Source organism: Trichoderma atroviride, chromosome 2 (genome assembly GCF_020647795.1).
Source record: "Trichoderma atroviride chromosome 2, complete sequence".
In the NCBI taxonomy this organism is placed as follows: Eukaryota; Fungi; Ascomycota; class Sordariomycetes; order Hypocreales; family Hypocreaceae; genus Trichoderma; species Trichoderma atroviride.
Window position 1 is genome coordinate 2,997,307 of NC_089401.1, and position 13,753 is coordinate 3,011,059.

At 50.7% G+C, this 13,753-nt stretch overlaps 3 protein-coding genes across 3 annotated transcripts; all 3 read left to right on the forward strand.

Annotated features, from left to right (window-relative positions):
* Positions 1-594: 594 nt before the first annotated feature.
* TrAtP1_003799 (uncharacterized protein) lies at positions 595-1,589 on the forward strand (the record flags this gene model as incomplete). Its single annotated transcript, XM_014088175.2, has 2 exons — positions 595-1,155; positions 1,215-1,589. The coding sequence occupies 2 exons, from the start codon at positions 595-597 to the stop codon at positions 1,587-1,589; spliced, it is 936 nt and encodes a 311-aa protein (XP_013943650.2).
* Positions 1,590-1,752: 163 nt separating this feature from the next.
* On the forward strand, positions 1,753-4,302 carry TrAtP1_003800 (uncharacterized protein; the record flags this gene model as incomplete). Its single annotated transcript, XM_066112040.1, has 1 exon — positions 1,753-4,302. One exon carries the CDS (start codon positions 1,753-1,755, stop codon positions 4,300-4,302), a length of 2,550 nt encoding a protein of 849 aa, XP_065968122.1.
* A 5,019-nt stretch (positions 4,303-9,321) lies between these two features.
* On the forward strand, positions 9,322-12,709 carry TrAtP1_003801 (uncharacterized protein). Its single transcript, XM_014088177.2, has 4 exons — positions 9,322-10,843; positions 10,946-11,630; positions 11,702-12,243; positions 12,305-12,709. Exons 1-3 carry the CDS (start codon positions 10,259-10,261, stop codon positions 11,941-11,943), a joined length of 1,512 nt encoding a protein of 503 aa, XP_013943652.1. The 5' UTR covers positions 9,322-10,258; the 3' UTR covers positions 11,944-12,243; positions 12,305-12,709.
* Positions 12,710-13,753: the final 1,044 nt, after the last annotated feature.

A 13,753-nucleotide genomic window follows, 5' to 3' on the forward strand; every position in this document is an offset into this window, starting at 1 on the left:
CCGCCATTCCCGCCATCGCCAGCATCGTGTTGTCACGGAAGCTGCCGGGCGAATGAAGTGTTGTTCATTCCTGCTTGGCTCCGCTCCCCGCCTCCCATCACGACCTCCTTTCATTCCAGCCACGGCCAGGCTCTGCCTGCCACAACATAGCATCGCCGAGGCATGGTGCACTTTGCTGATGACGCAGTTCAGTTCGATCCATCACGTTCGGATACCACAGTAAAGGCCACTTCAGGAGCTCCCCTGCGCCACCAGCTCGTCGCTCCTGAGCCTCGTCACGACCACGTCTCTTTCCAGCTTCTTCTCAGCACAGCCTTGCATCAAACACCAAACCAACGACATCTACAAGGCGACTAGTCTGGACCATTTCCAAATCTGCAATTTGCAATCTTCTAATTCTCTCGGCACACAACCCAGACAGCTCCACCACCTACTTCCCTACTATTGGATATCCGCTGTGATTTTCCCCAGAACCCGATATTAACCGGCTTTTGTTTACATCTTCATCTGATACCGGCCGTTGAGCGCTGGGTCTTAGACAGAGAGACTGTTATCCGATGACCTGATCAACAACCAGTGTCCTTGGCCCTCCCAATGCTGAGCGACAATCGTATGCGAGCGAGCCTTCAGGTGGCTCCTCTGGATCTCACAAAACCTCGACCTGAAGAGGCCGGCGATGGATCGTCCTCAAACAACCAAACTCCCAAAGGCGAATCAAGTTTGGAAATCTCACATCTTCGCTCTCAAATGACGCCACCAGTCACCCCCAATGGCTCGCAAGAGGACCTCTCCTCCGTACCGGCGCCCCATATGCCGCCCGTTTTCCACAACTTCCTCCGCGCCTTTTATCCTTTTCACCCGAGTCTCGCAATGGCCGATTCTAGCGTTACTCTACCACTAGACGAAGGAGACGTCGTTCTGGTGCACTCAATCCACACAAACGGGTGGGCAGACGGAACGCTCTTAACATCAGGCGCCAGGGGCTGGCTTCCAACCAACTACTGTGAGGCGTACGAGCCGGAGGAAATGCGCAGCCTCCTCAAGGCGCTACTTAATTTCTGGGACCTGCTACGAATAACAACAATCGACGAGGACCACATGTTTCAGAGCCAAGAGTTTATGAAGGGCCTCATCGGTGGAGTGCGCTATCTGCTGGTAAGTCATCCTGTTAGTCAACTGGCTACAAAAAGAAAATCCTAACACATGCCGTATAGGAGCGCACTCGGTGCCTAACTCGTGAATCAATGCTCATCAAGCGATGCGATCCTCTGCGCAGATGCCGCAAATCGCTGCTATCAGAACTTTCATCACTTGTGAAAACGGCGAAGCAGCTCCAAGACCTTCAAACAGTGGCATTCGAGTTCCCCGATGAGGTGAACGACGTCGTGGACCAAATGATATTAAAGGCATTCAAAGTCGTCACCAAGGGAGTACGATTCCTCGATGTTCTAGATGATGATAAGCGAGCCCACTCATCCTCACACATCATTAATACAATGCCTCCCGTAATCGAAGAGCCGTGTGTTCCCCCCTACACCCCCTGCAGACCGAGGCGCGTTTGTCGAACAGACGCAGGCAGTTCCGGATGACCGTGTTTCTGCTGCTGCCACAGCTGGCGACGAGGCTTCTCTTGCTTCCGAAGAGACCAATGCTGTTGTTGCGCATCCGGTTCAGCCCAACCGCTGGAGCAAGCGATTATCGTCCTTGAACGCACCAGCTGGCACCCATTCAAATCGACATTCCCAAACAAGCATGACACACGTGAATCGCCTTTCCGCAAACATGGCCCATCGACTATCACTGGCTGGTCCATCTCCGCTATCTCGTCCTCACCATCTAGTGTCAGAGCGTCTTAGCAAAAGTCACGATAAATTTCTTTCGCACCTTGGATCTTTCATCGGCCGCCTGCATCTACAGTCACAATCGCGCAATGAGCTTGCAATAGCCATTAAGCAGTCTGCGATTTCTGGAGGAGAGCTTATGGCTATTGTTGATGCAGTTAGTACGCAAAGCAGTTCTATGATCAAAGCCTTGATTTCATCAAGGGATGCTCTCCTGGATCGTATTCAAGACCTGGTGTGCGCCGCGCGGGATACTTTGGCGAATGCGGAAACGGAAGGGGCAGACATCATTATGCCCCAGGATAATACCATCATGCTAAATTCCGCCACAAGCTGTGTGAGAGCGGCCGGAGAGTGCGTCGCCTTGACAAAAGGTGTCATCGAGAGGTCCGGAGATTTCGAACTCGAGTCTGTTGGAAATGCCCTGCCTTTGGATTTAATTGTTTTAGATGTCACTGCAACTAGATCAAGGACGCCATCAGTGGCAGAGAGATCTGAAGCTGCCAGTGTCGTCACATCGGCAAGCTCCCCTGCCAGGCGGCCAAGTGTCGTGGCTCTTGACAAGCCTCTACCTCGTGTCCCCGGAAGCCAGCCTGACGAAGAGTCTACGCCACCTGCTACTACTCCCAAAACCTCTCGGCCATCATCAGTAGTGAGAGAAGCCGTATCAAGTCCAGCCTCCTCCGCTACATCAGTTGGTCGAACACTCCCGCCTCTTCCGAAACTTACCACCACCTCAATACCCCCAGAGACGACCGACAATAGCTCTGCTCGCGAACAGGACCTTCATTCGTCCTTTGATAGCATGGCTGGCTCCAGCGCTGGAAGCAGCACAACATATCTGAGTAGAGACTCGGAAGTCAGCATCGTATCTCAGAGCTCAACGCGAGCCACTACCCCTGACCAGACGCTGGTTCCCCGTAACCAGCCCTCTTTATCCGAGCTGAGCGCTGCTGGAAGCTCCACTCATACCGAAGAAGTTGACGATGTCGAATCCAAGTTGCTGATGAAGACATTCGCACATGAACTAGTATTCAACAAAGAAGGCCAGGTGACTGGTGGCTCACTTGCAGCATTGGTTGAGCGTTTGACCACTCACGAAGCTACTCCCGATGCTACCTTTGTCTCAACGTTTTACCTGACGTTTAGACTGTTTGCCACCCCCATACAGTTGACAGAGGCACTCATAGACCGATATGAATACGCGGAAGAATCGCCACAAACCTCGGGCCCAATTCGCTTGCGGGTATATAATGCTTTCAAGGGCTGGCTTGAGTCTCACTGGCGAGACCAGACCGACCGGGATGCATTGAAGCTCATTATCCCCTTTGCTGAGACCCGACTTAACGCTACATTACCGTCTGCGGGATCTCGGCTGCTGGAACTGACGACTCGTGTGTCTAATGAAGGAGCGCTGGTGCCTCGGCTTGTCTCTTCTATGGGCAAGACCAACACGGCCATTGGCCAATACGTGCCGGCGGATCTTCCTCTTCCCTCTTCCATCATCTCCAAGGGCCAACAGAGCGCACTGCAGTCCTTCAAAGCCGGCGGCGCCTCACCTACAATACTAGACTTTGACCCGCTAGAACTTGCCCGCCAACTGACCGTCAAGCAGATGAACATCTTTTGTTCCATCTTGCCCGAAGAGCTTCTGGCCTCCCAGTGGATGAAGAAGGGCGGAGCAGATGCCCCAAACGTCAAGGCCATGTCTGCTCTATCGACCGACCTATCGAATATGGTTGCTGAAACAATACTTCAGCATTCAGAGCTCAAAAAGCGCGCCGCCGTCATCAAGCAGTGGATCAAAATTGCATTGTCATTCTTGGAGCTCCACAACTACGATGGCCTGATGGCTATCATCTGCTCCCTTAACAGCAGCACCATCACTCGTCTGCGTAAGACTTGGGACGCAATATCACAGAAGCGTAAAGAAGCGCTCCGCAACCTGCAGGAGATTGTTGAGCCAGCGCAAAACAACAAAGTTCTTCGCACAAAAGTACACGACCACGTCCCTCCCTGCCTGCCTTTCCTTGGCATGTATCTTACCGATTTGACTTTTGTTGATATCGGCAACCCGTCAACGAAGCGTGTATCTCTGGGAAGCGAATCTGAAGTAGATGGCGCAGGCGGCTTGACAGTCGTCAACTTCGACAAGCATACAAAGACGGCCAAGATCATTGGCGAACTCCAACGTTTCCAAATACCATACAGGCTAACGGAGCTGCCTGATATGCAGGACTGGTTATCAGCACAGTTCCAGCAAATCCGTGAAACAAGCCAGGGGAACGTCCAAGTAGCATACTATCGGAAGAGTCTCTTGCTTGAACCTCGCGAATCCATGACGAAGCGAGAGACTGCTGAGTCGCCGGCAACGGCAACGGCGTCAGCGGCAGGCCGACCGGATATTTTCGGTTGGATTACGCGTGATCGAGTTGGACAAAACTCAACACCACAAGCTTAAAGACAGCTAAATTTGTGCTGTTTTCATATCTCCCTTTCCACCCGCAGATGAAACTCTTGGAATTCTACGTACTGGCATCCACATACACATTGCTATCTACTTTTGATTTCGATACCCCGGCATTGTTTTCTGGTTACCTTTTTATGTCGAAGCGTGAAACGCGAGGCACCATACCGTTACATCGAGACGGTACTGAGAGCGCCGCGGATCAGAATGATGGCATTTTCCTTGCAGATTGGCATTGGAGAAAGACTCTTGTGATGCTAACAAGAGCGTCGTTTCAAGTTTTCTGCAATGAGACTGCCCACGTTATTTTTCAAACACCTCTAGGAAAGAGGTTTGTTGAATATAAGAGAGCTCAGGGGATGCGTTGCTTCGTTTTGATGCCTCACCACATGATATTTCTTTCATTTTCTTTCTTATTCATTCGTTCGTTCGTCAGGAGGTGGAAGGTAACGGCGTTGGTAACTCTGGTTTTTAGTCTTCTTTCGGGTACATGGGCGTTGGAACACAAAAGGGCCTAATTTTGGAGCAAATCCGATTGAATGAGATGATACATGATCTGTCCTTTTTTTTTTTTTATCAATTTGCTGGGAAGAAGTGCAAAACGCGAACATGCTTAAGCGGATCTGGAACGGCGTCATGATCGGATGAGATGGGTTGGAGGGCATAGCAAAAGAGGAGTTTGTGTATTACATGGAGTTAAAATCTGTATCAGATGGCAAATTAAACCAGGTAGAAGGAGAAGAAGGAAAATTTGAATTGACTCAATTTCCATTAAAACGAAAGGAGAAAAATGCAGTTGGCAGAAGCGTACAGTAAGAGATGTTCTCATGGTTCGCGTTTAAACTTGAAAACTACTAGCTCGATAATCATCGGCGCCTAGTCATGGCTGAGATGGGCCGAGATGGCGATGCGTATGAAAGATGTAACCCCGTACACGTGGCAGACGCGGAAAATCTATACTGACACATGCCTAGCCATGTATGTTGAAGATGGAGGGATGGAACGGAGATGCACTACAAGTAGATGGAGATGAAGATGGAGGCATGCCAGATGGCTTGGCTAGCTACCTAGGTAGGCTCAAGCATGGGCTGTAGGTACAGTAAGTAGACGCCGGGGAAATGGAATCCAACGTTGTGAGATGAGCTCCTTTAGATTTGGACTATTGGGAGGTGGGTAGGTAACATGCTCGATTGGTTGGTGGAACCTGGGATTGTTGCTTTGCGAGAGGACTTGATAAGTACAGTAGAACGGACGGGGAGTGTGGATATGCTATTGATATGGAGATGATTTTTAGGAAACTGCCGAGGTTTGATAAGGTGAGTTGAGCTGGAATAACTCGGTACTACCTAAAGAATGCTTATTGAATGGGTAAGTTTTGAACTTTGTGTACGGAGATGTCTGCAGTTTCTCTGAATAGGATGATGTAGGTCTCTATAATACCAAACAAAAGCATGAAGACACAGCTAGCTACAAATGGTGGAAATGGCTTTTTGGAGATTGGCTGGTAGCATGCGGTACCTATTAGCGCGTACGTAATGAGCGTACCGATAATACGCCTCGCGACTCCGTTTTAGTTTCTTTGCCAGGCGAATGTAACATTTCTTTTCTGGAGCGATAGGACGGGCTGTGTACCGTTTTGATGTATGTACTAGAGTACGGGAACCGAGGACTCCGTTATGAGAGCGAGTGACTACTTTTGTTTTCGCCTATCTCGCTGTGTTTTGGGCTTTGGTGCTCTTCTACTGGTTGACGGCATGGGGAGAGGAGGGTGTGGACTTCATACAGTAGTGCTAGCCAATATATTAAGCCGTGAACCACACCACGACATTGATAACGGATAGCGCGTGCAGTTTGAAGCTTGTATGGCCTCGTAGGATGCAGCTCCCTGGCTCTCGCTCGGGGATGCAGCGCTTTTTGGTGAGGGGGTAGCACAAGAAAGAAAGATTAAAGGGATCGCCGGTGTAGGGGACTTGGCTGGGGACTGCAGCAGAGCATCTCACGGCTAGTCGGATAAGGGAACTCGTTAACGCATGATGGGAGGCGAGAGTGCTTACGAGAGGAACGGGCAAGAGAATAGTGTTGATGAACTATTTCTGGAGCACATATAGAGCATTGTTGTGCAAAAAGAAGTCGCTGTGTTTCTTGTTGCCCTTCACTGTGCGCACCATATAATTGGTTACCTACTTGTACTAATTGCCCTTATGTGCAACAAGTGCATCTGGGGAGAATATAGCTGGGGCCCCGCGATAGGCATTGGAGTGTGGAGGCCCGCGCATCCTTTTGACGGCCCCAGGCCTCGGGTTAGCATTTGGATCAATGTCACGAGCCAGTGCAGCGATGCCCAACGGCCATCAGCTAATAATTGAAGTGATTGGCATGTATCCTCTCTTGGCAGAATGCCCTGGACTACGGCTCCTGATACTATACTGCTGGCGTGAATGTTAGCGTCAGTATCAAGGCCAGCTTCTAGCGTCCTGATTGATGGCCGAGCTGAAAAATATGAGTCGATTCCCAAGATCTCAAAATGCTAAAATTACGGGATCATGGGGGAAGAGGTCGAGATAAGTTACGGTCATAGTTAGTCAGCCGCCCATGACTCTCTCTCTGTGCCTTTGTGGCTTGAGGGAAATCGATAGGTACCGAAAAGGACGGGACGAGGGAACGTTACATGGGTGGCCTAGGCCTAACGCGGAACTTTTAAAGAAATGGAAACGATCTCCCTTTTTTCCTGGAGCCAGAGGAGCTGTGGCGCTTCGGCTTCTCGCAGGCGGGTGACCCGTTTTATGGCTTGGCCCCAGAGCCGGCGTTTGTTGGTGCGATCGAGAAGCGCCCAGGGAAGGATTTGGCTCTGGTGCAGTTTTGGCAGTGGCTCGTATCGTATCGTATCGCGTGCATGGTGCTCGTACATGGCTGTGGGATGCTGTGTGTGCTGTTGTGTAGGTATGCTGTTGTGTGCGCTGTTGTGGCGTCTATCCTGCTGCGTCCGGGTGTACCACGTCATGCGCTGTCCTCGTATGTGCCCAAACACGAGCCTCGTGCTCCATACAACTACCGGATCCTGCTGGACGGAATCAGTCAATCAATGCTTGCCATCATCCATACACAAAGCCCGATAACCGAAGATGAAGCGGCCGTGCATCTTGTTGTTCCATGAATCAGCCTGCAGCCTCTTATCCTCATCATGTGGCTACCGCAATTTGTGCTAGCACCGCTCGCTACTTTCTAGCTGGCCCCCATGCCGAAGCGCGCCCCGCCCCGGACCTTTTTCCCTCCTCATGGAGCGGCGCAGAGTCGCGGCATCGGCTGCTGATTAGGCCATTGCGAACATCGCCCAGGGGTTGCAGGCGGCCAGTCAGCGCGTTGCTCTGCTGAAGGCTAATGCTCGTTTTTGCATTTGCGAGGGGCGGTGGCGGCGCGCCTCGATCTGGACCAAATCCCTAAAGGCGGCCAACCAGCAGCAGGGCCATTCGGGCCTTCATCCGCGAGCTGACAGGTTCGTTTTGGTGATGAGGCAGGGGGGGAGAGGATAGCAGGTAAGAGTTACAGCGCTCTTCTTCGCTAAACATCAGCGTCTTCATTTCCCCCAGCTCAGCTTACGATGGCAGGTGAGATACGAGGACCCAGCCTTGTCCGATACGGGTAGGAGGGAAGGGTGATGTAGCGTGGCCGGCCTGTGAGATGGCCAGGGATGGCCTCTTCGCTGTCGATTCCTTTTCTTTTTCTCACAAGTACATGATGCTTGGCAGAAGCCAAAGGTGAGAATTGACAAGCGAGTAGTAGTAAAAAGGCAGAGGAAAAGCAGCTGCTAATTGGACATGGGGAAGAATCTGGGGGACGGGCAGAGCGACTCAAGCAGCAGCGGGCTTTACTCCAGCCGAAACTGGAACGCCACCACACCCATTCGCAAAAAGACAAATGGAAATATAAAACCAAAAAAAAAAAATTAAATACCAAAAGGGTAGTTACTCCAAATCCCAAGGGGACAAGCCACGCCGCGGGGCAAAGACGGTGGACGGCGCAGACAAGTTGAGGTTGTTCCCTCGTTCAGACCCTGCCTTTCTGCATCTACTGCACCTGCTAGTGCAGGAAAAGCAATATTGGATGCGACATGGGTTCAGTTACATTTTGCCTCTGGACCAATGTGCGTGCTGCTGCTTCATGCTGGCTGGCGGTTGAAACCAACAGAGCCGTCCAATCTCTCACTGGTACATAGACGCTTGCTAGGTATCATGGCCACGAGCACCTACAGATGATGCCGATCCTATCTACCACCCAGCATCTTTCATCTCACTGCTGCCTTCAGCTATCTCATGTACTTCGTACCTATCAGTATCCATTCGTTGATATTCACTGCGATCTCGACTCTGGCATTTCATCAGTCGCGTGCTGTGGCGGCCTAGCCGAGTGGCGCTGCTCCACCAGACGGCTCCTCGCTCATCAAAAAAAGAATATCCAAAGCCCGAACCCTGGTCTCATTGTCTGTTTTTCTCTCTCTAATCTGTAATTCTTTACGTACTGTTTCAATTCGTCACTAGCTGGTTTTTTTGTCTTGTGACGGTGTAAACTTTTTTATTTGTTTGTTTGCTGTATCTGCCGCCTGAGATACGAGGGCAGACGCCAATCTTGCCGTGTTGGAGCATGCTACTTGCTCCCTATCAGTGCATGGTATCATGCCATTTCATCTGCTGTCAAGGCCTGATAGATAATGCTCTATCTTGATATCTCGTTATCACTTCCGACGTCGGGAAATGGTATTCTATAATTAGTGAATGACAGAAAGATACCGGTATGTGTCAGCCAAGAGCAGAAGACACATGCCAGTCCAGTAATTGTCACTCCACGCCTTGCATCTGGCAGGAGGGATGTCTCGTTGGTTGCTCTGGCAATTGTTGGCTGCCATGGCAGGTGCGCACATACCTGTGACCGCCAGCTGCAAAACATCACGGAACCTCTCTTCTCTGTTCCCTAAAAAGCCACCGCCGCCGCCATCATATCATGGCTCTCGACCCAAGCAGCCGCTCCTCTGCCGCTGCGAATGCTATCTCGTCTCCTCTGCAACGAGCAGGACTAGCACGGCCGGTACGAGCACTAGTCAGCGCCCTTCCCACATGCCCGATTGTCACGTAGCCTGTTGATGCAACCTTTCTTCCTGATCCACCCCGTTACTCTCAGCCTGCGCTGGGCCAACAGCAACCCCTGCCCAGCCTCCAAGGTCGCATTGCCGTTCTCATTAACATTTAGCTTGGCCAACTAGGCCCTCGCTCGTCCGGCGCAGGCTTTGGCGCATTGCTCTTGGCTGCTACCAACGCCCCGGGATCCACGTTGTATGCACTCTGCTTGCACGAGGCTAGGCACCGTTTGGCGGCATCCTTCTCGACTCCTTTCTCGTACAGCAATCGCCTCCAACGTCGAGGTACCGCTGCGCATGCTGATGATTGTGGTGTGACTTTGCGGTCCATCGTCCAGTCGGCCCCCCCCCAGCTCAGTCTCCGCACCGATACCTGGTCCCCTCGCCGCTCATCCGTCCATCCACAGCACCATAATAGAAAGTGGTTGCTGGAGAGCTAGTCTGGTGCTAAAAGTCAAGCAACCTTGACCGTGGCCCTTTGGTCGTTCCATCCCCTGGAAGCAATTGCGGGATGGGGTAGCCCTGCCGATACTACCCTCCAAAAGCGCTGGACCCGTCAGATCTGCGCCACGACAATTCATATATCATCAGGTCCCCCAGATTCCTCTCTGGATCCTCTCTTGAGCTTTTCTTTTTTTCACTGTCCGCTCCCCAATCTTGTTCCACGGCTTCGGCTACTTCCCGTTGGAACTTGCGTGCGCAGCTCCGCCAACCCAAGACAGATACGCTCTGCTTACTGCCGAGCGTTGATATCCTCGACAGAGAAACCGTCCCTTCAGGCTTATAAGCAACCAGAAAAGGCCTGCGCCTCTCTTCTTCGCCATGGCTGATGAGGAGAAGCACGCCGTGGAAGCCACCCCCCAGGTGGCTCCCGTCGACGAATACGCCTCTGCCCAGAACGAGTTCGTTGACCGACCCAATGGATGGATCTACAAGGGCTACAAGCTCTTTGGCCGTGAGGTCTACTACGCCTCACCCAGAGTCCAGCTGTTGCTGGTTGCCCTGGTGTGTTTCCTCTGCCCCGGCATGTACAACTCTCTGAGCGGTCTGGGAGGTGGTGGTCAAGTCGACCCCAAGGCCCAGGACCACTCTTCCGTCGCTCTGTACTCTACCTTTGCCGTCGTTGGTTTCTTCTCTGGCACCTTTGCCAACCGTCTCGGTCTCCGTCTCACCATTGGAATCGGTGGTCTTGGTTACTGCATCTACAGCGCCTCTTTCCTCAGCTACAACCACAACAAGAACATTGGCTTCGTCATCTTTGCTGGTGCTTTCCTTGGTGTGTGCGCCGGTCTGCTCTGGACTGCTCAGGGTGCTGTCATGATGGCCTATCCTCCCGAGAACAAGAAGGGTCGATACATTTCTACCTTCTGGATTATTTTCAATCTGGGTGCCGTCATCGGCTCTCTGGTACGTTTTCTTTTTTTTCTTTTCTCTCATAATGGGCCTCAGACTTTGAATTTGAACGCTCATTTTCACACATGACTGATTGCTGACTTTTCCCGATTATAGATTCCCCTGGCTCAGAACATTCAGAACCACACCGGTACTGTCAGCGATGGCACCTATGCTGCCTTCATTGTTCTCATGTTCCTCGGTTTGATTGTTGCCTTCTTCTTGCTGGATGCCGACAAGGTCATTCGTGAGGATGGCACCAAGGTTGTCCTGATGAAGAACCCTTCGTGGCAGTCTGAGTTCCTTGGTCTGTGGCAGACTATCTCCGGCTCTCCCTGGGTTCTTCTTCTGTTCCCCATGTTCTTCGCCTCCAACATCTTCTACACCTACCAGAACAACGACATGAACGCTGCTGCTTTCAACATCCGTACTCGATCCCTCAACAACCTGCTGTACTGGCTCGCCCAGATCATCGGCGCTGTCATCAACGGCTACGCTCTGGATTACACTGGTATTGGCCGTGCCATGCGCGCCAAGCTGTCCTTCGCCTTCCTCTTCTTCCTCACCTTTGTCATCTGGGGCGGTGGTTATGCTTGGCAGAAGATGCAGCCCACTCGTGACGTGGTGTCGCAGGCCAACTACGAGCCAAACAAGGTTGACTGGACCGATGGTGGCCACCTCTTCATTGGACCCATGTTCCTGTACTTCTTCTATGGATTCTACGATGCCATCTGGCAGACCAACATCTACTGGTGGATGGGATCATTGTCCAACTCTGGCCGCAGGGCTGCCAACTTGGCTGGTAAGTTTTGTTCTCTAATACACCCTCATTGAACACTTTGGTCGATCCATTTACTGACAAAATCTGGATAGGTTTCTACAAGGGTTTCCAATCCGCTGGTGCTGCCATCTTCTGGCGTCTCGACGCTATCAACACTCCTTACAACACCATGTTTGGCGCCACCTGGGGTGTACTCGCCGGATCCCTGATCCTGGCCGCACCCGTTGTCTTCTTGAAGATCAAGGACCACGTTTCGATTGAAGAGGATCTGAAGTTCAGTGACGAGACAATCGAGGATGTCGTCGTTGGTGCCAACAAGCACGTGGATGTATAAACAAACATGTGTATGTACATAGGCAAAAGGGTGTTTAATGATTTTACTGCTATAGTCGGGCGGTTAGGGGGATTCTGGCTTTGGGTTTGGATGATTGTGAAGCGTTTTCGAACGTCGATGCTCCTGATTTTAAATGATTTAATGCATGGCTTTCAAGCAAGCCTCTTATTCCCATATATTTAAATTCAATACCAAGGACACGTTATTACTGTGGAGTAATCTTTTGTTTTCCATTGACGTATTCAATTGCTCGTGATCACTTTGAACAAAGAACCATTTTCTTAGGAGATGGATACGTAGGTAGGTATGCCGTTAATAATATCCGCACTAACATGAATTGTCGTTGCTCACAATTTTCCAGTCGCTCTCTCATTAGGCATATGGTATATCCCAACGAACTCAAGTGAGTAGAATAAAGATGCCACACACTCCTATGAATTGAGTCTATTTCGCCGCAAAATGCCACCTTATTATTCAATGGCTTGCCTGAGTCTGATCCAGGTTTTCCGTTGACAGAAGCAAAGAACAGTATTCATGACAAGAATGAATAATGGAATATTTTCTCAAAAGATAGATTATAGGTAGCCATGTTGTATCATACGTACTAGTTGTCGCGGCTACTCATAGTTATCCAGTCACCCTCTCGGAGAATATATGGGAAATACCTACAGACCAAATTGACTAGTATGATGATGCCAACTAAAAACTCTCCATAGGCTGATAAAAAGGCTATTACAACACACAAAATGCTCAAATCGGATGTTCCGCAAAATGTTACCATGTCAGTCAATGGCTTGAACTTATCTTCAGGAACCGTGATAAAACGAATAAGGTCGATAAAGCTCGGCTGCGAATTATGCTCGCTTCTTTTAGAAGGGGTCTGTCACCGTCTCGATGACTTCAAAGCCCCGGCTCATGAAAGTAAAGTTTGCGGTGATGTAGACAACCCTTGGGTCCGAATCACCGTAGATGGAAACTATCGAAAACGGCCAAAGTCGCTGCTCGTCAGAATTCGCCGCCGCAGTTAAGAGCTGGATGGATAATTGCATCACAAATCACAATTGAAGATGCTGCGTGACAGTTTCTGGAGTAGAGAGTCTGGATCTTTACAATGAGCAGCTCCCAAGCCGCTGTATTGACGTTGGCATAAACGGTCCTGCTCACCTTGCGGAGTGCTCTGGTACGCGTGGCAGCTACATGATTCTAAGCCATCGTTGGACTCCTGAGACAGAAAGGCTCTTTTTACATTTTCAAATAAAAAGAGAGGACCAAGACTCAGTATTTGGATGAAGTCGACCAGAGCGAGCTTTTATCACGTGCATGGGTGTTCCAGGAATGATTTCTCAGCGCAAGAACCATTCATCTGACTCCCAGCAATACATTCCTCGAATGCCGCACTCAAGCTCCTCGTACCATTGGAAATCAAGACGTTGAAGCTCCGGATACGACTCCAAACATGCTAGATATTTGTAATCCCCGGAAATGGCAAGCTCATAGATTTGGGTCCAAAAGCCAGCTGTCCGCACGCTCTGAATTGGACATGGATCTTTGGTATGAGCTGGCTCAATCTTACTCGCGTTTGAGTCTAACTAATGAGGGTGACCATCTGAATGCAATTGCTGGGATTACAACCGAGTTCTCCAAAGCCATGAGCAGATCATCGTTTTCAGAGTCGGCAGTGGCATTGCTTGAGAGCACTTGGCACGATCCGTACGCATCGGGACTCTGGTTGCCGGACATTCACCATGGACTTTTATGCCGTGGCGCTTCCGAGATGCTCAAAGCATGCGATTGCGGTGCCCCGTCGTGG

Coding starts and splice junctions, on each gene's coding strand:
- TrAtP1_003801 (XM_014088177.2), top strand. CDS start 10,259: ATGGCTGATGAGGAGAAGCACGCCGTGGAAGCCACCCCCCAGGTGGCT. Junction 10,844..10,945: donor GTGCCGTCATCGGCTCTCTG/GTACGTTTTCTT, acceptor TCCCGATTATAG/ATTCCCCTGGCTCAGAACAT. Junction 11,631..11,701: donor CAGGGCTGCCAACTTGGCTG/GTAAGTTTTGTT, acceptor AAATCTGGATAG/GTTTCTACAAGGGTTTCCAA.